The sequence below is a fragment of the Wyeomyia smithii genome, chromosome 2, assembly GCF_029784165.1.
Source record: "Wyeomyia smithii strain HCP4-BCI-WySm-NY-G18 chromosome 2, ASM2978416v1, whole genome shotgun sequence".
Taxonomy (NCBI): Eukaryota; Metazoa; Arthropoda; class Insecta; order Diptera; family Culicidae; genus Wyeomyia; species Wyeomyia smithii.
In genome coordinates this window covers 216,612,107-216,639,288 of record NC_073695.1, presented here as the reverse complement: position 1 = coordinate 216,639,288, position 27,182 = coordinate 216,612,107, and the positions used below count along the sequence as shown (strand labels likewise).

The 27,182-nt window shown below is 37.5% G+C and overlaps 1 protein-coding gene across 6 annotated transcripts in view; it reads left to right on the top strand.

Moving 5' to 3' along the window:
• The first annotated feature begins 3,490 nt into the window (after positions 1–3,490).
• Positions 3,491–27,182, top strand: part of LOC129721060 (receptor expression-enhancing protein 1) — a 62,605-nt gene continuing 38,913 nt past the window's right edge. For 5 of the 6 annotated variants that reach the window (XR_008727336.1, XR_008727337.1, XR_008727335.1 and 2 more), the window contains exon 1: positions 3,491–3,771. Coding sequence is in view for 3 of the 6 variants with exons in the window: in XM_055673180.1 (XP_055529155.1) it covers positions 3,740–3,771 (32 nt within the window). In the remaining 3 variants the exon portion in view is untranslated. The remainder of the gene's footprint in view (positions 3,772–27,182) is intronic. The other variant, XM_055673184.1, reaches the window with a different exon arrangement.

Here is a 27,182-nt window from a genome sequence, read left to right as displayed (position 1 = left end):
CGTCGAACAAATATTCAATAAAATCATCGTTTGGATGATTCCAGTACTTTACGTTAGTAACACTAGCACCATCTTCTGTCGTGTTCGCGCTGCGTCATGTATTTCGACATCAGCGCCAGCCTTACTGCTTGTGTCAATTGGGGAACTACAAAATATGTATGAGCTTGCATAACAGCGCCCCTGACGACGTTTTCGCGCGAAGACTAGGAGCTAGGAGCTAGGTTCCAGTGTTACGTCTGTAAGTCTGTGGTTCATCAATACAATACACTAAAGTCGCTTTTTACGCGGGGGATACGTGCCGCGTAAAAAAAACCGCGTAAAAAACCGCGTAATTTCCGAAATCCGCGTAAAAAAAACGCGTAAATTCCGGAATCCGCGTAAAAAAAAACCGCGTAAATTCCGGAATCCGAGTAAAAAACCGCGTAAATTCCGGAATCCGCGAAAAAAAACCTGCGTAAGTTCTGCAATCCGAGTGAAGAGAAACCGAAATCCGCGCAAAAAAAATACCGCGTAAATTCCGGAATCCGTTTAAAAAAACGCGTGAATTCCGGAATCCGCGTGAAAAAAAACCACGTCAATTCCAAAATCCGCGTCAAAAAGCCGCGTAAAAAAACCGCGTAAAAAGTGATCTTAGTGTATACCATTTTACGAGACGTTTCTGAACTCAATTAATGAATGAAATTTTGACAGAAAGCTCGGAACCGCTGACATAACGCAAGTAAAATCAACATCAATATCAGCAGGATCTGTGACACCTGTCAGTTCTTAAAATGGTCTATTTAACGTTAGGTCACAAAATATTATTTGTGATCTATTATGCACTGCCTCGCTGAGTAGTGAAAGCTAGCCGAACAATGCACAAGAGATTTTTGTCTCTTATTATAATAGGACACCTGAAGACATGTCCAATGACTAGAGATGGCGCTTTTTCAGTGGTAGTAAAATCGAAATTTCTCCGAGTATTTTGCTCATTGACCGAGAATACAGCTATCAAATACAATTGATTGTTGAATGTTGAATTGAAAACTATAATGTTGCGAAGTGTCAATTGCACTGTGCTTAGGCAGCAGATCTGCCTCAAAAAGCAGATGAAATATTAATGTCATTGAAGCGAAAATTTCGAGGCTCCATGTACCTACCAATTTACCATTTAATTTCAAACGTCTGTATGTACCTTCGCGCTCCGCAGTTGGGTGATATTCGATAATGCCCAAAGCCCTGATAACTTGAGGCATTAAACCTAAAACATGCATATTCTCGCATAAACAGCTTTATGTCACATGGTCACGTGAAAAACAATTGGTATCATGTATGTTTGAAAAAAAAAAGATACCTGAAAAATGGTTGGCCACTAGGTTTTGCGAGAATTTATGTTAAGGACAAAACCATATTGTCACTATGCCATGGCAATAACGAAAATCAACTGGAGAAGTTATAAAACGTAAAAACCAACCCTTGATATTTCCCGCCCTTCTGAGATTCTGAGAGGTTTTCTGTGAGTTTTAGTGAGTAACGATTTTTTGTTGCCTTTGATCGGAAGAATTCGAAACAAGTTTTCATCACTGGGGCGTACTTAAACGATAGCCTTCATTTTTTTTTAAATATTTTATGGAATAGTTCTATGCGATTTTCGTATTGGTTTCTGTTGATGCCACTTAAATTCGACGTCGGTTTCTGTTAATTTGTGCAGTGACTGTTTTTCACGAAAGAAGAAGACACTGTCGGTACGTAATAAACATAATAGATTAAAAATAATAATGTGTTTTTGCAAAAATTCTGAGGAGTATTCATGCTGGTTTCAGTTGGTTTCGATTAATTTTCTTCCACATGTAGTGGGAATGCTTCCTAACGAAGATGCCGCTAAGGGTTTTTTATAAAAGAAATGTTACTTAATCTACATGATCAAACTAATTCTTGCATATCTTCCTGTTGACTTTGACAAATTTCTGCTGTGGTCGAAGTGTTTTTTGCTCATATGAAGTTGTTGTAAGTGGAATGTTCAAATACTTAACATGCCTTTAAATTAAAATTAAATTCGTTGTTTTTGTTCCAGTTTTTAAGACACGTTAAGAAACGAGTAGTAGCAGGTCAAAAAAAGTGTCAGGCTCCGCAACACTGAAGATAGAATATTAAAGTCAGGAAATATACGAGTCCCGAAAGGAAGTTGATCGGTTAAGAGCAAGACGAGTTCGAAATGCACGACGTTCGACACCCCATATATCTCAAAATCGTCAGTTACACACTTAGTTTCCATAGTCTTTAAACGAGTCTTGAACAAAAGAAAAATAAAGTATAATAACTTAAACACTCAATTGAGAGAAAAATGCTGATCAAATATATTCAAATACTACTACTTTATAGATTCAAGGTCAAATTTACCACCGAACAGATGCATTGTTGCCACTATCCGATGGCAAATGTCCTTGAAGCGACAATTCTGACAGGGAACTACAAAGGAGAAGTCGTAATAATCCCGCGTATCTCGATTACTTCTACCGATTTGCCGTTAAATTTTAAACGCCTGCAATTTCCCGTGCGTCGCGCATTCTCGATGACTATTGATAAAACCCAAGGACAGTCACTGAAAATTTGTGGCATAAACTCCGAGTATTCACGCTTCTCACATGGGCATATTCACGTGACCCTGACCCCGACATTGTGGAATATATAGAATCTGGTGGCTAGGACCGCCTTGACCACTTTCACATGTTTCGTATATTCCGAATTTTAAGCTTGAATTATTCAGAATTCTGAAGTTTTTTATAAAATCTGTTCCAGTGAGATTGGCCAGGCAGAAGGGTATTACTATATTTGCATTTGCAGCCTAGCTTTTGAATAATTGAAAAAATAATGTAATAATTTCCTTCAGAATATTTAAAAGAATGACTGTTTATTTTCAGCAATGTATTGAAATGATTTGATTATGGTTGAAAGGTGCTTCATAATGTTCAATAAAATAAAAACGTAGAATTTTACGAACGCAGGATTGAAAAAAAAACTAAGAACAAATCAGAGCCGAAACATATCGTAGGTATGTTTTTTAGCAGCAGTTAAATATTTCAGTTTTTGCAATACAACAGTCAATAAAACTCAAGGCGGCGGTACGAAGTTTGCCGGGTCAGCCAGTTATTATATGAAATTCAATGAGTATTAAAGAGAGGTGAGGAGGAAACTTACTAACACTTGCACGCGCCCCTCTGCTCGCCCTCCTCTGTCCAGATTTCATGCGAAATAGTGACGTAGCTATTTGGGTTTACCATTGAGTTCGTCTAGCTGTTTACATTTGAAGCATTTACTAATACTAGAAAAATGCACTCTCCTCCTCACCTCTCTTTTATGCTCATTGTATGAAATTCAGTTAACTAGTGGCTATACTTTAAACAAGCGTAATGGCAACCTTGCCTCGAAGACAGCACTCTCTCTGCTGAATTCACTGCCTGCACGAACACCGACAAGCGAGTCCAGCTGCTGATTCTCCTGTCGAAGCTTCTGTGTTGTGCTGCTGAGTTGTTTTTCAAACGCGAGCGAGTTCGCGTCACGACGGCTTCACGCTGCAACAGACGTCCGCGAGTTTGTGAAGTTTGTGCGTTGCGGGTTGATTGAATCAGGGATAAGGCAGCGAAGAAAAACGAACCACAGCCCAATCAAGTTAATCATCGCTGCAGTTAGTACGGTAGTGAGAAAATCGTCACTGTTTCTACATAAATAATTTGCCGATGTTCGTTCGAAGCTGGTGAAAATGATTAGTGCCATTGTTTCGCGAATAGTGATGTGAGTATTTAGCACAAAAATCCTTGTTCTGGTGCTGCATGAAGCGCTACTGAGGATAAGGTCATGTTTTGTCATGAAGGTAGCGACGGACGATGACGAAGATATTTGAATTGGCTTCCTTTTACGGATTGTCCGTGATCGGCGGCATCAGTTCAAGGACCGGTTGGAAACTGTATAAAGCTCCAGCGAGAAAGGGCACGCGGATGGAAAGGAATTTTCGATCGGCTGACGGCAGGATTGAGTTCAGAATTGAATATTCTTTCATCGATCGATAATGAGTGAGAAGGATGTAACTTCGTTCTTTGTTGCTGTCGTGCTACCGTAGCTACTAGTAGCGTACCAATTTCTTTGCCACGGGTTACGAAGAGGACGGTTTGTACCGGTTTCCCTAGACTGGGAAAACAGCTTCATATTTATTGTTGCTCTATTGACACCGTTCTTCAGTCTAGCTGCTTTTGATTGCTCTAGTGTTCTACAAGCAAAGGATAACCATAACACTTCTGCAAAATTTCGAGCAACAGCTCTCGAAACTACAGATGAACGCTTATTGTGATTGTGGAAATGGAATAAGTTTGCAATGTTTCCATTCAATTCAGTATTCAGTCCACTTAGAACCCGAATGATTGTTTTCGTTTGTTTTATAATTTAATGTCCTTACTCCATTATAGTTTACACATCTAGGTACTGGATTTTCTCTAGAAAACCAAACAGTAAAATCGAACATGTTTTGGTAGTTTTAATATTATTATTGTTTCAGACAAAATACATCTCTGATTTTGGCACATTTAATGTAAAAAAGCATCAGCATGGGACAAAAAATTGAAGGTGATGGGATGGGCACTTATCCAAAAGAAGGCCCTACCTTTTTCCTTTCCAATGATACCTATGTCCGTTTGAGTAATTTTATAGAGAAATTCAAGAGCTAGAGCAATTTTGGCAAGCCAAGTTTTTGCGAGAAACGAAGGGTCCAAAACAAGTATTGATTTCCAGTTAACGAGGGGTTCATCAATTCGATCAACCAAATGTAGTTTCTTAATTTATTCAACATGGGCCTCTAAAAAACATAACTTAAATCGTTTTCTATACCATGATGTAAATAGTGGACCTGCCTCAGCGGGAATCGCTCATATGTATAAACAGTTTTTCAGCATGTGCGAACTTCGTTTGTTTCTTTGTTTAATGAATTTATAAGAACTAATTTAAAAGCGTTCACTTTATTCGAAATACTTCGCGGCCGTTTGTAAAGAAAAAGAATATTACGCACCGTAAAAAATATGCATTATTAATGCGAAAAGTGGTAATGCTTGAAGGATTTGAAATCAGCCCGGGAAAGGTTTTTAATTCATATGTCTAAAGTTAATGTTAATATGTATCAAATCTGGATGTGCTAATATTTGTGTTAATTTTCCAATTTATGACCGAATTCAAAGCACCAGTACACAAACATCGCTGGAAACAGAATGAACAAAATTATCGTTGTTACAGGTATGTCAACAGCATGAAGCTTTGACGGCGAAGCATCCACCTGTGTGATGTAACACAATACAGAATAGTGCTCATCGATTGGAACGGATATCAGCGTTGTGACGCTGAATATTTATTGTTTGTGTGTATCCGGATATGCTTTTTGTTCAACTCTTGCAGCAGTTGTTTGTAGAAATCTGCGATTAGGGTCGCGTTTTATAATTCTTGTTCGTTTGTAACGAAACTGTGCGTTATAAAATTTGGACGAATCAAGCGCAGCTTTTTTTTTCTATCCACCAAGACAATTTGAAGATTCGCCGTATTACACTGTCACAAGATTTAAAACCAGGATGGAAAAGCAAAGCAACGAAGAAAGCTGTATATATGTATCATTACTTGATAAGGAAACGTGTTGCTAAAATTAAGCATATTACGTATTAGAGCCAGACAAGTCGTCGCCAATTTGCTTTGTAGGCGTAGAGGTTTTACGATGCAGTATGTTTTTTTTTTGGATTGGACCATCGGCTGGTTTTATTTACGAGTATTGTTTACTGTTCGTGTGGCCAAAATGGGGTAAGAATTAGACATTTAAATTCATAGAAACAAATGAGTTCAAACTTTCACGTTCTAGAGCCGGACTCAGTGTGGACAGTTATTCATTCTGTTGATATTAACACAATGATGATTGATCATCACAAGTACAACGTATATAACAAGTTCAAAATATAAATTTGCTTTGAGCAAATCCAACTTAAATCGGTCGATCATTCTTGTAATAAAATAGCTTCGACAGTGACTAAAAAGAATGGTAATGCGGCTGACAGTGACTAGCCAAAGTGTGATAAGAAACATGCAGTATTTAACACACTGTAATGTGCAGTGCGTTATGATGCACGTGTGTTCGCTCAAGCGTTTCCCCAAGTCATTAACACTAAACTAAACTTATCGCGTGCGTTATTGATTTGAACCCCATCTTTCCAAGCACGTAACACGATACCACTAACTGTATCCAACCGGCTTATATAGTTTTTTGCAGCGTTCCGCATTTGTTTACCTCACCAGTCATCGAGCCGAACATTGGTGCCACGCCGGTACTTCTTCGGAGTGCGTCTGTCGATACCTTATCAAAAATTTATGAGTGGAATACGCTTCCATTCCCGCAATTGTGGGACAATATGACAGGTTTCTTAAATTGGTAACTTAGTGTTCTTGAGTTGAATAATAATTAGGTGGCTAGCTAACTGTTGTTATTGGGTCAACCTGACGGGTCACGAAACCGTGTATCGGAAGAAACTCTACCTCTCCTCTACCTTCAGCCCGGTTGAAAGCTCTGCTTTATTACCTCTCATTAGTATAGTCGGTAGTCGGAACTGCGCAAGATTAGGTTCAATTGAGCTTGGTTGAATTTAAATTACATATCTTGGAACGCGAAGTCTGCCAAGAAGGAAATAGTTTTGCATATTACACTTGATTTTGATATAATATTTTACGTGAGAGTTAAGCTTGTTCACGTTTGTTTTTTGCTCAGCCATGCATAGAAAAGTGTCCCATTTGGTTTTGCTCTCGGTGATTAGCGCCATACTGACCAGTCGGAGCGTGATTCTAAAGTTTTGATATCGTTTTGTCAGCTTCATTAAAGTGTACGCGCGTGAAGCGATGAAATCCAGGGGAGTATAAACGTTAACATTTTGTCTACCAATCATAAATTCATCACGGCGTCAATATTTCATTTAATATTTATACAAAACATATGCAATTTTTAAAAAGTGCACATTGTACTGCAAACAAACGTTGATTTCTCGTTTTTTCGATCTAAAAGAATAATTATTCGAGAATAAGTCAACTGACAATGATGAGACGTTTACTCTATTTCAGTTGTTTTAGGGCAAACCAACCGAAAAGTGGCACCAGAATCGTTAGTACCAGAACCAATGAGTGGTAGATGAAAAATGAAAATGAAAAAAGTTTGACAGCTACAAGAGCCCCTTGGTGAAATCACTTTTCCAACTTTCGATTTTCGATGGTTTCGTTACGATGTTTATAGTGAGACTGAGAAGTGTTAAGCTGATAATAACTAGCAACCGCGGGCTCAACATCTTTCTTGTTGATAAATCTTATTCCACCGAGTCATTATTTCAAGTTTGGGAACAAAAAATAGTCCTAGATGACTAAATCTGGTGAATGGAGTACGTGAGGAAGGAGCTCGAACTTCATATCATTGATTGTGACCAATGCAATAATGCAATGAATAATTTAATTATAGTTACGGTGAAACGATATTTATTTTTTGTTTTTATTTTTGCATCACGGAAAACCATTGCCATGCCCTTGCCAATAAATGAAACTATCTTCGTTTCATTGTTCTTTGGTCCTGAATGTACAATGCTAACAAAGTTTCGTACATGGTTATGAAACGACGCAAAGAGTCGGACTCGTTGGGAACATTTTTACGAATATGTTTTAGGGCCAAAGAAAGCAATAAAAGAAGCACCCATTATGCATACAGCTTTTACGTTTCTACATTTTGAATCATTATGCGATGCATAGAATTTTCTGATATGCCTACCACTCGGTTGTCCACTGCGTGGCTCGTCTTCACAGTTCTTACGACTCCGTTTGAACTTTGCCGCTTAAGATTTTACCGCTTCGAACAGCCCCTCTATCCAGAATAGGGCGTCCGTTTCCCGACGGTTTTCAGCATCCCGGGAAATAAAAATTTGATTTCCAGAGAAAACCCAGGATTCCCTAAAGTAAGAAAAATTACTAAATAAAAAGAACTAAAAGTGATTTATTCAGTTTGGATTTTAGTGTTATAAAGGAAAAAAGACCCTGAAAAATAAAAATAAAAAGGTGGCGATCCATTTAGGGGTTATATACCTTTTTAGTTTTCAAGAAACCGGAAAATTTTTTATTACATTATCTTCAAATACAACATCTTGAGAACATTTCCACAAATTTTCATAAAGATCTGAGCAACAGGAAGAAAGTTAGAGCGATTTGCAACGCGCCTCGCCACGGCCGCATAAGCTAAACTTGAAACTTTACACGCGATTATCTCGGAATAGTTTTTTTTCGGAAAATGACTTTGCCGTGATCCTGATTGCGGGAAAACTACTGAACCGATTTCCTTCATCTTTTTTTTTTAATTTTCGTTATTAAATTCGCCGGTCCTTGAACGATCGCTTTTTGAAACATACAGTTACATTTTTCCGCAAAATTTTTTTCAATGCAATTTTTTGCGCTCAAAACGTGCCTTTTTTGGGAAAAACGTTCCCGTTTGCACTAAAAACAAAATACTCATAAAAGCGATCGTTCAAGGACCCGGCACACTTCTAAACTAATGAAATAATATGAGTTTTTTGATTTCGGTTGATCCGCTGAGTCTCTATCAGGATCACCGCAAGCCTCTGCAAAAAAATAGCGTTTCGGGGAAACGGCCATTACTCCAGTAATAATTGGTATATCTCAAAATCAAAAGTATTTTCTTGTTGTTGATAAGCTGTACTTTTAGAAAAATACCACTTTGATGCAATGAAAATGGTGCTATGCACTTAAAAATAAATTCAAACTTCCCTCATTTTTCTCGACCAAAAAGGTATATAACTCCGTAATTTGGATTTTATGTTTGATGTACAAGAGAAAAGACTGAGAGTAAGACTGTGCGAAATTTCGCACACCCTCATTTGAGACCATGATCAATGATTCTAATTCATAAAAAAAGCATTTCAACAATAAAAATAGATTGAACAATTTTCGAAAACAAACTGATAATTATTTTCAATGTCAGTTTTATACATTTCTGAGAGGCATCTGTAACATTGTTTAGATTTCTACATTTCATGAACAATTTACGACCTGTGCTTTTTGAAGGTGGAACACTGACTGCTTCAAGGCTCCACTTCTCGAAGTCAGATAAACAAAATTCGTGGGTCAATTTTTTCCATATATTCCATTAACGCCTAAAGGAGCGTATTCGCGGGTTTGTTTGTTTAATTCGATTTGATTCGTAATCAAAGAATAAAAGAGGTGAATTAAATCCAGTAATAAGCAAACAGAGGTCGGTCACAAATCTGTAATTTTTAATCGATTCTCCAATATTTTTTGCAGAAAATATTTTCTCAAATCCTGGAATTCGAATGAAAATTTCCCAGAATACGGGAATCACGGGAAACTACGTCCGTTGGTTGCTCGTTGGCACAATTTAAAATCCGCTTATTCTTATACGATTTAGATCAAATTCTCAGAGAAGTCATATGTACGTATTTTGAATCCAAGCTGCGGTATGAATTACATATTCTGCATTTGTTACTACATATTTATACTGAAATATTCTCGGCTACGTATGTCGACAACTGTGAAACTCAAAGACACGTCTTTTGAGAGACTCCTTAAATGAAATATGTTACCTTTATTTTTGAAGATTTTGTTCTCTTTCTTCGTATCACTAGTTATTCTTCAGTAGTCCCTGCAAAAAATGTCGCTATTTAGAATGAAGTGTTATGCGTTTATATTTTCCTTACAGCCACAGAAACTAAATGCGAACATTTGCCCCACGGGTTTTGCATACTTTTATCCCTCAACGAGTTTTCCAACTGGTTTGATTTCTATGGCAATCGCAGAAAGATTTTCGGCGGAACAAATTTATTTTACAAATCACAATTGGGTTGTAAAATTTTACACGGTTTTCTAATTTTTATGTATCAGCTGAAAGATGTAATTTTCTCAGCAAAACGTGATTTAAAAAAAATGTCTATCGTTGTCCTTTGATTTTTATATCTCCCATTAATCTTCGATTTTTTGATTGTTAGAGTTCTGCATTACTTTTTGATTCAGGTGCTATTGAAATGTATGGGGAAATTTTAGCAGCGTTCAAAGATTTCGTCTCCTCAAATAACAAAATCCTCATGCCTGAAAGCGGTCAGAGTTTCACTTTTTCAACAGATGAAAAAATCCACAAGAATTTCCGATGTGAAAACGTCGAAATCAATTTTTCTAGCATCATGTACTCGGCACGGTACCCAATTTTTTCAGACTTCATTGCTTTGAAAAACAAGGTTAACCTCTACTAGGCTAGCTAAAACTCATTAAATGCTCCTAACTTGTGGTTGGTGGCCATATATGGCCCCACAGGAGTCTGCTCCATTATGGCCATTTCGAGACAACTCATAAGATGGATTCAAAATTCGTTTCCTTAAAATCGCATATGCAAATATGTATGTATAGAAGCTCACATATTTTATGACATCATGCACGTGTGTGCCTGGTTTCAGCCATCTTCACTGTTGGTTCAAACTAGTCTAAAAACGTAAAGTTCATGCATTCTAATATTTACTATATTGCGTTTCATAAAATCTGATTCTTGATTAATTGCATTTGAATCGTCATCACCAGAATAGATCAAATTTTCAAACTCGTTTTTCTCGAAACGTCAATTTTCGAGTTATCTAGTTCTAGCATCAAGGAGACGATGTGTATGTGTCCCCAAAAGTCTTCATATGGTTTATTGGTTCAATTCAGATCCACATCGTGTAGAATAATGTGCTCGGATCAAAAGGCATTGTGTAAATCGGTCTCAAATCAATAAATTTAAACAATTTTGTCCTCTATTGAAATAAACCATGCACACCTGTGCGCGGCCCCAAAGGCATTGTTAATGTCACTTGGTCTAAACCGGAACCCAATAAAAATAGGCTAATTAAGCTTCTCTAGTTAGCCGGCTGAATCTATAAACCGAAAATAGCTAAATAGAGATGGGTAGAAGTTAAATATATCAAAGTGAATCCTGATCTGAAAAGCCCTGCCGTACTAACAAAAATCTCCTTCCTGTAACCTTTGTGGAGATGCAGAGGTTAACACGGTCTCCGAATAGCAAGAGCCACACTAACATCCCTTCCCTCTTCCCACCTGATTGCAAAGACGTGGCCGGTGTCTTTATTGATCTTTCAAAGTATTGAGTCACTAAAACTTGTACAATGAGAATGGTCGGTCACTCCCAACCCCATTCAGTTGTTTTAATGTGCAATTTTAGTGATTCGGATCAATCACGGGGTGCAACCATTGATATGTGCAGCCAGTCGAGCTTAGCTAAGCTACGAGGCACTACTTCCGGAACTCCGATTATCACAAAGGCTATATTTATTTTCTAGACCTTTGTTTTAGACTTGTAATACAGAAGTCTCCGTACGTGCGGGGAAAAGATTTTATTAAACAAACTTTAAATAAACCTAACTTTTTGAAACCTCGACGAGAAACAATTCTCTTTTCCGCATCCCTGTGTTTCTCTAGCTTTTTAATTCTTGGTTTGGTAAGGTGTATCGCTAAAGAAAGCAAGAAAACACTTCATCTTCTACGTTGGTCTCTGCTATTCTCTCTTTAGTATTTTCCGCACTCATATCTCTTCTACAACGCAACCCATATCGAGAGTGAGTAAGTGTGCATTGAGCAAGATTCCAGTTACTACTTCAAAGTTTAGCAACAATTGTTTTAATGTCTAACATTTTTACATCAATCATTACGGGGTAACTTCGATCACTCCATTTTGTTTTTTTTTCTGGTTGTTAAGAAGAAAACATACTATTATTATCTATTCATCGGCTTATTGATTGTATGCTCATACTCCAGCCTATTTTAAATTCATATTTTAGCATGAAAAACACTCCTAAAATAGCAGAAAATGTAGACATACCTAAACACAATCAGTGAAGATTACGACAAATTCCAAGCTTTTACTTACCCTCACTAACAGCTCCAGGCTGTTCGAAGAAGTCGTCTTCATCCAACTCGGTCCATGCCAGCCATGTTGTCTACGTATACCCTGCAGGTCGTCTTCCACTTGGTTGAGCCACCTTGCTCGCTGCGTGCCTCGTCACCTCGTTCCAGTCGGGTCGTTTTCGAGAACCATTTCCACCGGACTGTCGTCTGACATCTTTACGACATGCCTAGCTCACCGTAGTCTCCCGATTTTCGCCGTTTGAACGATGAGTGCTTCTCCAAGCAGCTGTTGCAACTCGTGGTTCATCCGCCTCCGCCATTATCCATCTTCCATCTGCACTCCACCACAGATAATACGCAGCAACTTCCGTTCGAAAACCCCGAGGGTGCGTTGGTCCTTCATGAGCATGGATAAGGTTTTGTGGCCGTAGATGACTATCGGTCTGATCGGAGCGTCCTCCGAAATCCAAAGTAGGCACGATTTTCTGCCATAAGACGTTGTCGAATTTCTCTGCTGGTGCAGCAGACATCAGTGAGCCCAGAGGTACACGAACTCTTCTACCATCTTGATTTCATCTTCGCTAATATAAATTCGTGGTGGTAGGCTAATACTCTCTTTTCTGAAACCTCTTCCTTTCATTTGCTTAGTCTTCGATGCGTTTACGGCTAGTCCAATTCGTGCAGCTACAGCCTCCAGTCTAATGTACGTCTCCGTCATTTTCTCAAGAGGGTACGACCTCCTGAATATCGTGCCACTCGATATAAAATGAATTTCAAGCTTTACGGGCGCTTTTTATCATATCAAAAAACAGGTAGAGTGATCCAAGTCACCCCGCTGATTAAAGTCACCCCGGTTTACGGCACGTGATTGAAACATCTGCGGGTTAGGACTGAGCTTGGTAATGTCATCGAATCGCCGTCGTTCAAAAATGACTTATCAAGCTACAAAAAGACTCAAGAACGTGGGGATCAGGATGCCCGGGAAAACCAGCAAAAAGTCGAGAATTAAATTCAGGGAAAAATGCGGGAGAAGGTTGGGGTTTTTTTTCGCTCATTGTTTTTTTTTTTTTTTGTTAAATAAGCATACAAGAAGTTTCATCCAGTGTCGTCGGGTCCACCTGTGCAACATGTGCACTGCACAGGTACTCTATTCCCAAATATCCGGGTATACGCAATTATCGAAATATGATAACCTAGCGAAACCCTCCAATTTAAAGCATAGTATACTTTGGTTTGATTTTCTTCTTCCATTTATGGAATGAGAACCTCAATGAATGTTTGGTGCACATGTGACGAAATCAGCCACGCGACGCCTTTGTTTTTTTTGGGGCTACAGAATCAAAGATGTTGTGTTTTCTATCAATTTTTTTTCGGCTACTCAAGGTTTTGTATCAAAAATGTTGGAAGAGAAGTTCCCCCAAGAGTTGTGATATGTTGAAAAAAGAGTTAGCTTGATTCAAAAGCTTCTCTCTTTTTTAACTATTCGGAATTTCAAGAAGACTGATATATAAACATAACTCTCAACTGCACTCAAGGTTATACAATTATTGATTGCCTCATAGAAAGTTAGCATTTTTGAGAAAGTGCAACTGCGCTACCAACTGAAACTCTGCAACTATTATTTCCAATTTGAGAATTTCTTCAGATTCCCAAATTCATGGCCTGAGCTCGAATACAAACGCCAATATCGCAAATTGAGGGGCAATTCACCCAAAACCCAGTTGGTCAGGTTCAACTTTAAACGACGCACAGAGGAGTAACTCGAGTGGAAACCTGGCCAAAATTATTTTCGCTGCTATTTAGCAATATTTTGGGAAATATTTCAGAGAGAAGTGGAAGTGGCTGGTTCGAGTATTATATCAAAAAGTAACTCTGAATATCCCACACACAACTTAATGTTTACATTTACATGGCCTATGTGTCTTCATTAATGTTAGTGAGTAGATGAAGTAATACGCTCGAATGATTTGTTTTCGCAAAACGGGCAGCGAAACAAATTGAAGAATTTACCAGAAAAATAATGTAGTAAAATATCTTCATTTAGACCTATCAATTTGATGCTCACAAACTATATGATGCCTCGTGGAACCTACGTAGGTTGGAAAAAGCCTTTTGTACGGAGTGTTATCTACCTGGATTATTGATTCTGTGCATCAAATTATTTTTGAGTTAACTTAAATTAGTTGAAATTCATTCACTCAACTAATCTCATTTCATCTTTGTTGAGCTGAAACACTGTTTTAAGCATGAGGCAGGCACCCATCAGGTATTTTTTTTTTAATTTCCCGTGTACGCGTGAACACTTAACCTCAAAATTCGTCATAAACAACATTTTTCAAACGGGTCACAAATGCCAATCCGGACGTTACCGGATGAGATATTTGCGAGGAGGTGCTCGTGATGTTATGAACTTCCATTCCTCCGATGATTATATGATCGGATTCCGCGAGATTTGATAACTTTTTTTATTATGAAAATGCTCGAAAATACGTAAAATTCACTAATTTCTAAAACTTCTTAAGAGTAACTATAATTTTGAAATTTCGGAATTTCTATCAACCAGTTTATTAGCATTCAATATGAAGAACTTATTTGCTGCAAAATATTGATCAATTGTCATTTTTTTTTATAAATGGTTCGATTCCCAAAAAGATGCTTGAAAATTTGTCAATGTTTACAGGGCTCCCAGCATATTATGATACCGTTTAACGTTCATCGAGTGATGGCATTTTGTGGAGCATTTATTTAAGCTGCAGGAAAAAATATAGCGGCACCAAAAAGCGACAAAAAACTTTTTTCTTATTTTGGCCAGCTTTTTGTTCTAGGTACTCCTCTGTGCGACGGCCGGAGATTATCTGAATCAAAAAATCTATGGGGCTTCTACTTTATACGGAGCGGAGAGGTGAACCCGGTGACATCAGTCCTAAGACTGTATGGTTTTCGCAAAGCAATGCTTCCTGGCTGGCTTCGAGGTAAGATGTAAGTCTAACAAGCCAGTGTTTTAGATTACGCTGAGTGATACAGTTACTTGGGTCAATCTAATGAAGGTCATCGCATCGGTAGAAACGTTTGAACTTTTACTTCACATAAATTTGCAAATCCAATTCTATACAAGTCTGACATGAACTTGAACTAGGCCCGTGTCTGCTATTTTGATCGTCGCAAAAATACAAAAATCTCTATTATATTATGTTATACGCAATTTTCATCGCATAACAAACGAGCTTCTGTATTTCTTCCAACACTCCAATTATTTCACATGGTGGCCGTAAGTGTGCTAGTATAACACGCGGTCGACTGGAGCTGGCCAGAGCGTTGCGGAGCTGCTGGCTGATTTGGCTGATTGCACATCACTTATGAAATGCACACACTCGGTCGGAATAAAATGTAAGCCAAACCAGTTTGGAAACAAGCGGCTGAGTTGAAGATTTATCTGAGCGTTAAATCTGCGGTTTTGTTTTAATTCAGCTTCCTAGTGTTTATTTACCATTTGCGCAGTTCAAACTGCAGAAATGAAAACGTGAACACATCGTCTATCGAGAAAAACTGTTGCAGTTGATTCTCGCCATACTAGTTCATACAACCTGTAGCTCGAAGCACAAACTTATTACCTACAATTAACAGCTGTTAAGTCACGTACATTCATCTTCCATCCGCCACACAGTGCACAGCTGATTGTTTATCCCTGCTATCCTCACTGTGTCATGCCCGGCATTGAATCGTAGTACATATATACCATTTATGGAAACCCTGCTACTATTGATTTTTCTTCATCAGTTTTACACTGTTGTTCAAATAATTTAGAATAACGGGTTGAACCGCCAACAAAACGAAGCTTTAATCAAAAAGCTTCACCACACTTTCGAACGACACTTTACGGCCTCCTCGTCATCTCGCTGGAACAAGTTCGTCAACCAGACCAGTGCAAACACCTTAAACCGGTAGACGAAGATATATTGCTGGTTATGGGCATACACGGTGCGATACCTATGCTGTGTGTGACCTTCGCCGAGGTCTGCAGCGAGGTTTAAGGTGTTTGTCTTGAACTTCAGCTGATCAGTTTCCGCCTTCGCAACCTTTTGAAAATCTGCAGCCAGCGCACCGCGCGCCTGGGAGTTCAGTGTCTATGAGCAGAACAGTGCAATCGATTGGATAATGGTTCTGGTTCTGCGCCGTAAAGCCGCGAGAACAATGAACCAGAGACGGCGGCGCGGTACATGATGCATGACTGCAACGGTGCAGCGCCAATTGGAAATGGATGATGATTCATTCCGGTGCGGCGTTGGGCATTTAATTTTCGACGAGCAAACGGTTATCGCTCTGGTGAAGTGCAAAGTTAGCTAGCTAGCGAGCAGACAACTTTTATTCTGTGGGAGGAAACTTTGGTACGAGTTTCGCGCTGATCTTTCGCTTTTGCGTTTCCTATTTGGTTTTGCATATAACAAAGGAAAAGGTTCAAGTCGTCGCTAATAGCACGTTGTGTGGATCGACAAACCTTGACAGAGTTGAGCAATTAACCATTGCCTATATATGCCGGTGCGATGACGGAATTGGAGTTCGAAAGCTGGAAGGTTTTTGGAGTACGTTGAAATGGACTGACCTGTAATGATGTCTGTATGAAGCGATTCGAATCATTTAGATGACATCAGAAAATTTAATTTATGACCCATTAGTACTCTTAGTAGAAATAGCTTGTTGAGATTTCGACTTATGGCGTTAGTGGTTTAGTTTCATTATTCAAGAATGACTTTTTTTACCTAAATTCGAGGTCTGACACTGACTGACAGGGTGTCCAACCAGCTTTAGAAAAAAATCCCTTGAACTTACAGTTTTTTATCGGGAGGTTTTGTTATAGTTCTTACTCGATATCATCAATATTTGTGATCAAACGATTGTATTCAGAATAGAATGCAAAAAAGCATTGATGTTTGGCATTCACGAGGAAATCTGCTGTTTTCTAATGAACTTGTATTTTTTTTATCATAAAATTCATTATATCGATAATATCTTTCCCGATGTTGTCCTATGCCCTGAATGATTTTTTCTTTCTAGGTCTGAATGGATTATCGTGCTCATGCTATGAAATTGTGCTGCAAGAATTACAATATTTTGCAACTTTTTTTGAGCAATTATTTATTGTAACCATAAATTAAATTATTAGCGTTAGAATAAGAGCAGGACTTAAATTGAGAAAGAATTATTATTAAGAGAATTAAATGAGAAAAAGGATACCAGTTTTTTGGTGTCTTTCTGGTTATAAGAGACAATGTTGACGTTGCGTGCTTCTTTGCTCTCCACCATCACACTTGATCTTGTTGATCATACTAATCACATTTCTAATGACCTCGTATGTGGATTTCGCACTAAATCGACCAGATGTTGGCAGCACCCTCTCAGAATTCAATGAAACTTTGTGGGTGTAAAAACCTTACTAAACAAAGCAACTTTGTAATCTTTTTTCAAAAACTCACCTAGATTAACATTTTTGAAATTTCAGTATATGATGTTAAAGTCCTTAGAAGAATTGTGTTTTTTTATGAAATCTGAACTGAACTTTGTAGAAATATGCCAACTCGCTGACCTTCTGTTTATTCATACACAGTCTTCGCAGCCGACTATTCAGTGTACAGGACAATTACGGGAATAGCGCTACGATCCTACTGACACTAACAGTCTCTCCCGAGCCGAGACTCGAACCTACGACGACTGGCATCGTACCTCGAGACCATCTGAGAGATGTTCATTTTGCCTGTATGCCGCCTTAATAATATTTTTAACGAATAACGAATAATTTATATACATTACATATTTAAAATAGCATATTAGGAAACATCTCCTTAGACATCTATATACAAAAACCTAGAAAAAAAGTTTTGGCCGTCCTTTTATCAGTTTGGTCCCAGTGTGTCCTGTTTGAAGTTGGTCACGCGATGGCAATGCCCACGCGGACACGATTATTTTTTCCAAATACATTGGCCTATATTAAAAATTCTGCAGATATTCTAGTTTTAGTGTCGTTGTCAGCTATATCTGAGATAAATTTCGAATCATGCCATTTGTGGACTCTTCGTTTTTTGGAAAAGTTCTTTTGGACATGTTGAGAACCTTTGAAGAACCCAAGATAAAATAATATATTGTTCTTTATTTTTGTTTTCTCCCGTTAGTAGAGGTACTCTTGGGATTTTAAAAAAATTTGAAATAATTTTTATAAATTTTGCTCCAACTCTGTAAGGCACTTTCAACCAAGCTGTAAGCTAAATCTGGAATCAATGTCTGCTTTGCCCTTTTCTTTTATTTAGATGCGTTATTCAACAAGGCTGGCTTAAAATCTGTATTTGAATTAATTTCTTTTCGGTCTTTTACGCTTGATTGAAATACTCTATAAATTTGAACCAATTTTGAAATCATTTTCTATCTTTGTTTAGGTTTTTATCATTCTAGAAGTGTTCTCAAACTTTTTTATTTAATTCAGTATACCTAATTTGCTTCATCCGTTTATTCAAAGGAAATTTTCTATATATTTTAGAACAAACTTTTATTTTTTTTTGTTTCTTTTGTACCTAAGAAGCTTTTTTAGTCTTTTTTGTCTAATTGAAGTTGGAGATGCGTTCGAGATTATTTTATTTTCATGCTTTTCAAGCCGCGTTAAGAGCCACATTCTTTTTTTATTTGTTAACGTAAGCTTTTAAGTTATTTCATGGTGTATTTTTGATTGTTTTGATCCTGATTTTTCGAGCTTTTAGTAGCACTTCAGTTAAATCTACTGAGTTTTTATGCCTTTTCTTGGATCATATACTGCCGCTTCATACATAATTGTTTCACCGTGCGTAAGCTTTGTGTAGAACATAGGACAACGTGTTTAGCTTAGCTTAGCTAATAACGACGCCCGTCACATCCTTGTAATCAGGTGGAACGAGGAAAAGGACGTTAGTGTTAACCTCGTTGTTTGGAGAACGTGTTAACCTTTGCATCTCCACGAATATCACAGGAAGGAGGTTTTTATTAGCAGGGAAGGGTATGCTAGATCGGGATTCACTTTGATAAGTGATGCGATCATACATGTAATTTATACCAGATTATATTGAGCTATTTTCGGTTTATTCCCCGTTCAGTTGACTGATTAGGCTGATTAGAGATGCACACTTAGCTTATTTTTTTTTATACTGGTTTAAACTAACGGACATTATTAATGCCTTGTGGGCCACACGCGGGTGTGTGATTTATTTCACTAGAGTACAAAATTCAGTTTTCTGATTTGAGACCGATTGAAACCAACAGACGGTTATATAGAAATTTTATATAGAAATTAGTAACGCGGCCATTGTTCTTGTTGACGTAATAGAAAGTAGTCTTACAACATCGGAAATCTTGGCAATATTCATGCATCCAAAGCTCGAAAATTAGCCAAAAGTGTATAAACACCAGCCACAACTATTGTGTTGTTTGTTTTACTGGCATTTAGAAGAGTTTTCAATCATTCAAAGCGAAATTTATGAGGATATTCCTCTTCTGGACGCCTATATAGTTTATTAGTTTTTGGATTTCCTTGCAGGTTTGAAGAGAAATTATTGAATTCTTTGCAACAGTCAACATGAGATCAGCTTTTTTTAGCAAAAAATTCCTACAGAAATAATTGAAATAATTTGTGTTTTTCATCTCCTCCAGCTCGTTATCAATTACAATCTGCTTTGTCTTTTTCTAATCTTTTAATACGTTTCAGTCTTTTTAGGTTCAATTTTGATGTGCTTCTTTTTTATAGCTTTTCTGGTCTAGGTGGGCTGAATTAAATTTTTTTTATTGTTATTTCTTTGCTAATATTTTTTATGTTTAATCACTAAATAAATTGAGACAACAACGAATATTTTTCAAACTATTCTGTTAAAATATATCCGCGTGGAAAAAAAGGGAGAAGGGGTTTGTCAATGTCCACGGTTGTCCACTGAGGGAGGTGTCTAAAATGACGATTTTTCTGTCCAAGTCTAATGTGGATGGCCCGAATTTAAGTTTGTCGCTAGATTCTTGTTTTAAGATTATATAAAATTTTGCCGAAGACACCACGCGTCTAACATTGAATGATGCGTGTTTAAATATCCTGAAGCTTCTCCGGACAGACGCTATGACTAAAATGAACATTTGAACCATTATTTAATTAATCTCACAAAAACGGTGGGGTGTCGAACGTCTTCGTCAGTTCGTTTTCTTCGGCCCCCTTTTGCATAAGATTGCTGCAGAAAAACTGCCGAAGAAAACCACTGACGAAGACGTTCGATACCCTATATTAGCGGTCACATATAAAAATGCCAATATCTCAGCCCCCCGATGAGATATCATGAATCTTTTTTATGTAAATTTTCCGTCATAAATCCCACTTTGCAGTGAAAACTTAATTTTTGACTGGAAAATATGTTTATATGTGTTTTGGGGAGTTTTTATCTAAAAATTATGGAAAAATTCACTTTTCAGAGATATTTAATGGGCCTTGTGAGTCAAACAACTGAATGTTATGCTGAACTAAACAATGCAAAATATTTAAAAATAATAATTATATGTATAGTAACTTTCAGATGCAGTGAATCAACTTTTCAAGTTCACAAATCAATAAAAATATCATCCATCCAATTGTTCGATTATTTCAGCTGTTTATTTACGTTATAAATAAATTATTATTAACATTATTTAAAACGTCAACAACAGATGCCTTGACCGAGTTGTTTTGATATTTACGGTTTTTAGCCACGGTTAACAAAAGTTGATACCTACTTCTTTTTTATTAGTAGATGGTCCACAATCATTTATGTGTCCTGCCAGCCCTAGTGCTCGTTCTGCGGGATCGTTTACTACACACAAATTCTCGCATTTTTCTTTATTTTTTATGAACTCAATATTATTGCTCCAATTCTCAGGGTCTTCTTTAAGTAGGGCGTTTGCCTCTACTCTTAAAATTTCGAAAAACTGGAGCGACTGATCAGCGACAATATCGTCTAACTGAAATTCCGGTTTGAAGTTTTTCACTCTAAACGTATTCTTACCATCCCTCGGTTTAGATAAATTTATGAGCATTTTTCGCTTTATATCGTTACTGACCGCGTTGTCGAAAAATGCCAGGCCAATATTAATTTCCGACAGATAAAGTATGAGGAAAAAAATCCGAACAAACTTTCAATTCCAAATCAAAATCTTGCGCAACTTATTTTTCTATACTTGTTTGTTTATTCAAGTAATGTAACTCATTTACAAACCTCATAGGAAAAACTCAGCTCCACATCGCGCTGATTTCCTGATCCTTTGGGGTACTTGATTTATAGATTCCTGAATTCCGGATGTTTCAAGTGTTTTGAGCTCCTTCTCGATTTTTCTATCAAACAATCGACGTTTTTTGCTCTGTAACCTTTATGGTAGACCACTCGCTTCAAGATTGCTCAGAAAGTTTCAATAGTTTGCGGCTATGGCACATTTTGAGGATTGTTTCCTTTCGGAATAAACCCGATATTGCCTTGCCGCAAATTCGCTAAAGTTGCATTAGCATAAATTGACAATGCAAGGTCTGGCCAAAACACTAATTTGTAATTTTTATTGTACTTATATTTAAAGTTTTAAACCTATTTCATGCAGATACTTGTTCACCATTTTTGAATCAATCGAAAATTTATTGCCCAGCTAGCGATATGATTACGCCGACCGACCAGTCGTTTCCGCCCTTAATTTCGCTCGAATTTTGCACTCTTGCAAAGTGCATTTTCGTCCGGAACCTGATTTTTATTTGAAGGTATTTTCATTCTCGAAGAGTTTGTCAATAATGTATATAAATGTTTTTATCTATATCCAAGATCTTTAGCATAGTGGAACACTTCATTTTTAGATTTTTCTTCATTTCGCTCACAAAAATTGCAAATCAATTTACGACGATCTTTTTCCGACCACGCCTTTTTCCCAACTAATCGTCACTTGACAGAATCGACTAGTCGTGTTACCAGTTATATAAAAGTGGTTCTTCATTTTGTGGAAAAGGATTTTTCGATTTGTGCAGCACTTCAAAATCGTAGACCAATTCAAAAGTAGTTCGGATTTGTTTCCTCACACGTTACCATAGGTGGTTTGTGATTTTATTATATGCAACAATATAAGTACTCCAGTAACAGATTTTATTTTTATCCTCACGAAGCTTAATACCTCTTGTTCAAAAGGCTGATGTGTCTTGGACAATTCCTTTCGGGAATCGCCTGTTAAAATGTCTTTTTTAACTTCAAGTTTGGGTGAAATCGTTCAGGCTTCAAGGAACGGAATAAATACTGGTCAATCTGCAGCACCTACTATGTATATTGATACAGATTCAAACAAACTCATGTCGCTAAGCAGTCGTAGTCAAGAATGATTGACTCGATGTTGTATACACTCAAGATCTTCTATTTTACGATGTTCTTTCCATAGTAAAACTCAAATAGATCAACAACGATTCAAGATAGTAATTTTGTTTCTTCTAGGAAGTTGTTCCTCATTAAATTTCCAATCTTTGTGTGGTATAGTATGGTTGCTAGCGTAAAGTTTGGTCCGCTTTTCAAAGGTTTAATTTCAGAAAACACCAAAATTAGGAATTTTCAGGAGAGCTAAAATATTTATAACAATGAAATTTTAGCCAGAACAAGCCGAAATATATTTTTTTCTTTTAGTTTGGACTCCGTAGAATGCGCAAAAAATATATTTGGGTTCGGCTTTACAGGATTTTTAAGTGGTAAAATTAATTTAAAATAAAAAAACATGAAAAATTTTTTTCATCAAACTCAAATTAGCACAACGACTAAACATTATCCAGAGTTGTCGCTATACAAAAGTTTTTCTGCTACACCATAACCAATAATTTTCCGGTTGAGCCCCCAGACTTTTTGACAAAACGTTATTTTGGGACACCCTACCGTAGAGTATTGCCGGGTGAATCAACGTCATGTACATTATTGAATTCGTGCGGATCTCAGCTGGCTACGTTAACCGTACAGGTCCTGTTCGCGGCTGCTATCCGTCTCTGCAGAGTACCAAGGTACACAAATTCATCGGCGACTTCATAAATACTCATACCACGTACCAAGAGTCGACGAACTTCCACGCTCTCTACCATGTATTTTGTTTTGATAGAACCAACGATGAGTCCAATTCTCACCGCTTCGCTATTGAAAGTCTCGAATACCTCTTCAACTGTTCTGCGGTCAATATAATCCGCAAGACCAAGGAGCGTATGAGACCTCGAGATAATGGTACAGCTCTTTTGCACGCCAGCTTTCCGTACTCCATCTTTCAAGTAGAGATGGTCGGGTTTAATGTTTTCAAACTGTACCCGACCCGAACCCGAATTTTTTTTCGGTCAAAACCCGAGCCCGACCCGAACCCGAAACTTTTTTATGCGTTCAAACCCGAACCCGACCCGAACCCGTTAATTTTATTTCATTGAAACCCGAACCCGACCCGAACCCGAGATTTCATAGATTTTATAGTCGGGTTTCGGGTTTTCATACCCAAACCCGACCTGAACCCGACATTTTCAAACCCGAACCCGACCCGAACCCGAAAATATTTTTTTCACAAAACCTGAACCCGACCCGTACCAGACACTTTTAAAAATTTTCAAACCCGAACCCGTTTCAAGATAATATTAAACAACAGGTTCAAGAGCCTGCCATCTTGCTTCAGACCTGTTTCTGTCGACAGCTCTACCCTCTTTGCCGTTCAACAACACCTCGAAATGTTGTTTACAACGCATGGTCTCCCGTGTCTCACCGGTTATTAGGCTCCCTTACCTGTCGTTGCTTATGGCAGGGATTGACACAGTTCCTGGATCCGTTTATCTCTTCATAGAAACCTTTCGTGTCGGGCTTGAAGAAACATAACTCCTGCAAAAGTGTTTTTCAATCATAAGGCTCATAAAAAATCTGATTGATATTGATTGATACGATCCCAAGTAACAATTTCTATACCTTCTTCAGAACCGTAAACATATTTCAAGAAAGTTTTGTTAGACTCGTACCGAAGCTTATTAGTTTTTACACAGTAACATACTGCATCAAAATGAATCCAAATTCAGAACGTAACGAAAGAAAGGTTTTCAGATGCCTCCTAAGAATCATGTTTTTCTTAAATATGTTATTCGCCGTTTATTAATGGGGATTCAACTGTACGTTAAAACTAATCCTTACAACTACATTAAAACTTGTGTTAAAGGTTTCTCATTGTCTTAAGAGTATCGAGAGACAATAAAGAATCAACATTAAAACAGTTTGGTCCATTGTTGGCTTACGTGAGGGCATTGATAAGATCGCCAATTTCTTTACAATTGCGAGCTGCAATCATGGCTGATAAGTGGAAAAAGATTAAAAATAGTGGTAACTTTGAAAGGAAAACCAAGAGAAATTTTGTCCTTCAAATTCTAAATTCTCCTTCTGTCAATTGTCAACAATTGCATGACAACATCACAAGTGCCATTGAAGATGCTTTTGAGTTGAGACCGCTTTCGACGGTCTGCACAATCTTGTACGATATCTAAAAAGTATTTTAATGAAAAATTGAAAATACCTAATAGATTCACACTCTTTACTAATAACCTTTAATAATCTCACTCGGAAAGTACAACCAGCACTTCAAGTTGCATACCGAACGATTCTGTTAACGTCTTTGACAGTATCAGGTAACAAAGCTGTAGAGTGTATTTGACCTAGTGCCGTGCTACCATAAAACTTATTGGTTTTTCAAAACACATAAAGCGCAGATCAAGAGTAGTATTTCTAGTTTCAGTTTTATTAAGGTACCTTGGTGGAGAAAGTATTCTAGAGAGGCCGTAATAAAACTACCCAGTCAACATTGTCATACGTATAATAATGTTTCGATTCCAGTATCCGCACTCATATATGTATATCATACAAACTCGCATTTGATGCACAAAGAGAGCATATGCGTACTATTTTGGAGGCGATATACGCACTGAGGAATAATGGTATGCAATTTATTGATATACGTATTTATATACGATATTTTCCGATTGAGTGTGATTTGTTTCACACTTTAGTACAATTCTAAGCCTACAATCGTAAATCGGTTAGACTCCAGCATGATATACAATCAAAACTGAATTTCTGCGCATGATAATAAGCGTGGTATACGATTCCGACTTCGTCAAGATATATTTGCGATAATTTTCATACATTGATATACGATTTTAGTTGACTGGCTAGCGCATAAATTTCTGAGCTTAAAGAGTTTAAGAGAGACCTAAAGAACTTACCACAGCAGAATCCATCATCATCAGGAAATGTGTAAGTCGCCGAGATATTGCTCGGTACGCCATGTTATATTCTAGAATCAAAATTTCACGTAAAATTCCCCTAAAATACTGAAGTTCGTAATGTAAGAGGCGTAGTGCTAATTGTGGTAAATGATGCTTAAACCTAGCAGTAGTTTTAAAGTTGCAATGGCCAATCACTTGGTGCTTGCTCAACTTTTTCTGTAAAAATTTTAATAGAATTCCTCCATATTATCAAGTATTATTCAGTACTTTTATAGTAAAATTTACCCAAGAATTGTCTTGGCATGCCCTATTAAGCTCAATATTATTAAAAAAAATGATATTCATTCATGGAAGCAGGCCCGTAGCTACCGGGGGGGCAAGGGGGGGCTTAGCCCCCCCCCCACGCGTTTTCATTGCCCCACCACGCAATTTTCTCATATATTTGATTGATACTAGGTAAAAAAACCAAATGAAAAATCTGAAATATGACCAACAAGCATTATTGAATAGTCTCCAGTAGTAGTTCATTAAATCTCAAAAGAACCATTTTAAATCCGAACAATCAAAACGGTCGAACTCATATGACAAAAAGGTTAAATTACTCAATCTTTTGGTGAGCCAGCTTGATTCGCGGCGAAGTTGAAACTGACGATCCGCATACTTCCGTTTCGGATGTCCGGCCCAGCGTCTGGGAGTGAAAATGTTAGTTTTGTTAAATGTGTCATTTTAATGAGAGAACGAATCACAGTTTTTTATGTTTGATTATATAAGAACAATGAAAAACAAGTTTTGTTGCAAAATTTGACCAGTTTTTCCAGAAGTTTTTATTGTCCACTTTTTGATTTCTTGGATTGAAGAAATCGTGGGCAAAAAATGACACACAAGACTAGTTTTTTCAAATATTCAATATTCAGACAGTATCTTAACTTCCTGCAGTGTGCTTCTTGTGTTTCATGTTTATGTTCAGTTCAATTTATTTTGGCCGGACTTTTTCACACCTCGGAAGCATAACCCAGTCCGTGTCCTACCCCGGACAACTATGTTACAGTTCGTTCCAAAATAAAACCGGACATAAACATTGATCAAACAATGCGAATTGTCAAATTTAGAATTTGGGCTAACGGTTGAATCGCTCCATTCTTTCTTGGCGAATAGAATCTCTCAGTATCGTCGATTTTGAATAAGGCGACCCTCGAAGATGGGTTTCTAACGCTGTAATTCGTTCAATGCATTTATTGTTTCAGATTATAACTTTTTAGAACTCTCTTCTGTTTTTAGTTTTCGAACGTTGTGTAAATGGCTCTAATAAGTGTCATAGAATCGTTGTAATCCATCACTCGTCCTTGCATTGCTTCTCTTGCTGGTTTGATCATTTATTCAATGAATATTGATTTGGTCGAATAGCGGGTTCGTCACTGTAAGGCAGAAATTAAAAAGTTCTTATCCCTGCTTTTTTTCAACCATACGCACATTCGCAGCTTGGTTTTTTTTTCGGAATATATACCCGGAAAACCAGATTTTCGGAAACAAGAAAATTCTTACGGGACACCACTAACGATTATTTGAAAATATATAGATGCCCTTCTGAATCTTTTGGTGCTAAAACTATCGACATAGGAGGAAAACTGCAAAACTTATAAGAATTTTAATTTGTGAGTACCCGGGTACTCCGTTGGATGCGTAAAGGTTATTTTTTTGTCGAGCACATAACGGTTTTAAACGGCTTTCCCTCCAAAAAAACGTTTAATTAAAAAAAATTCTCTGCCCCCCCCCCCACGCAAAACGGAGTACCTACGGCTTTGCATGGAAGTAAGAGAATATTACATGTACGTGAATTAAACTCAAATGGTTTGATGATGGTTTTAAGTTGTACCATAGATTGAATTCATACGATTTATTTTCACATTTTTTGTGTCTGTGTCCCTGACTACCTACAAACGTAGGTTTTTGTATAACCTGAAGCGATCCT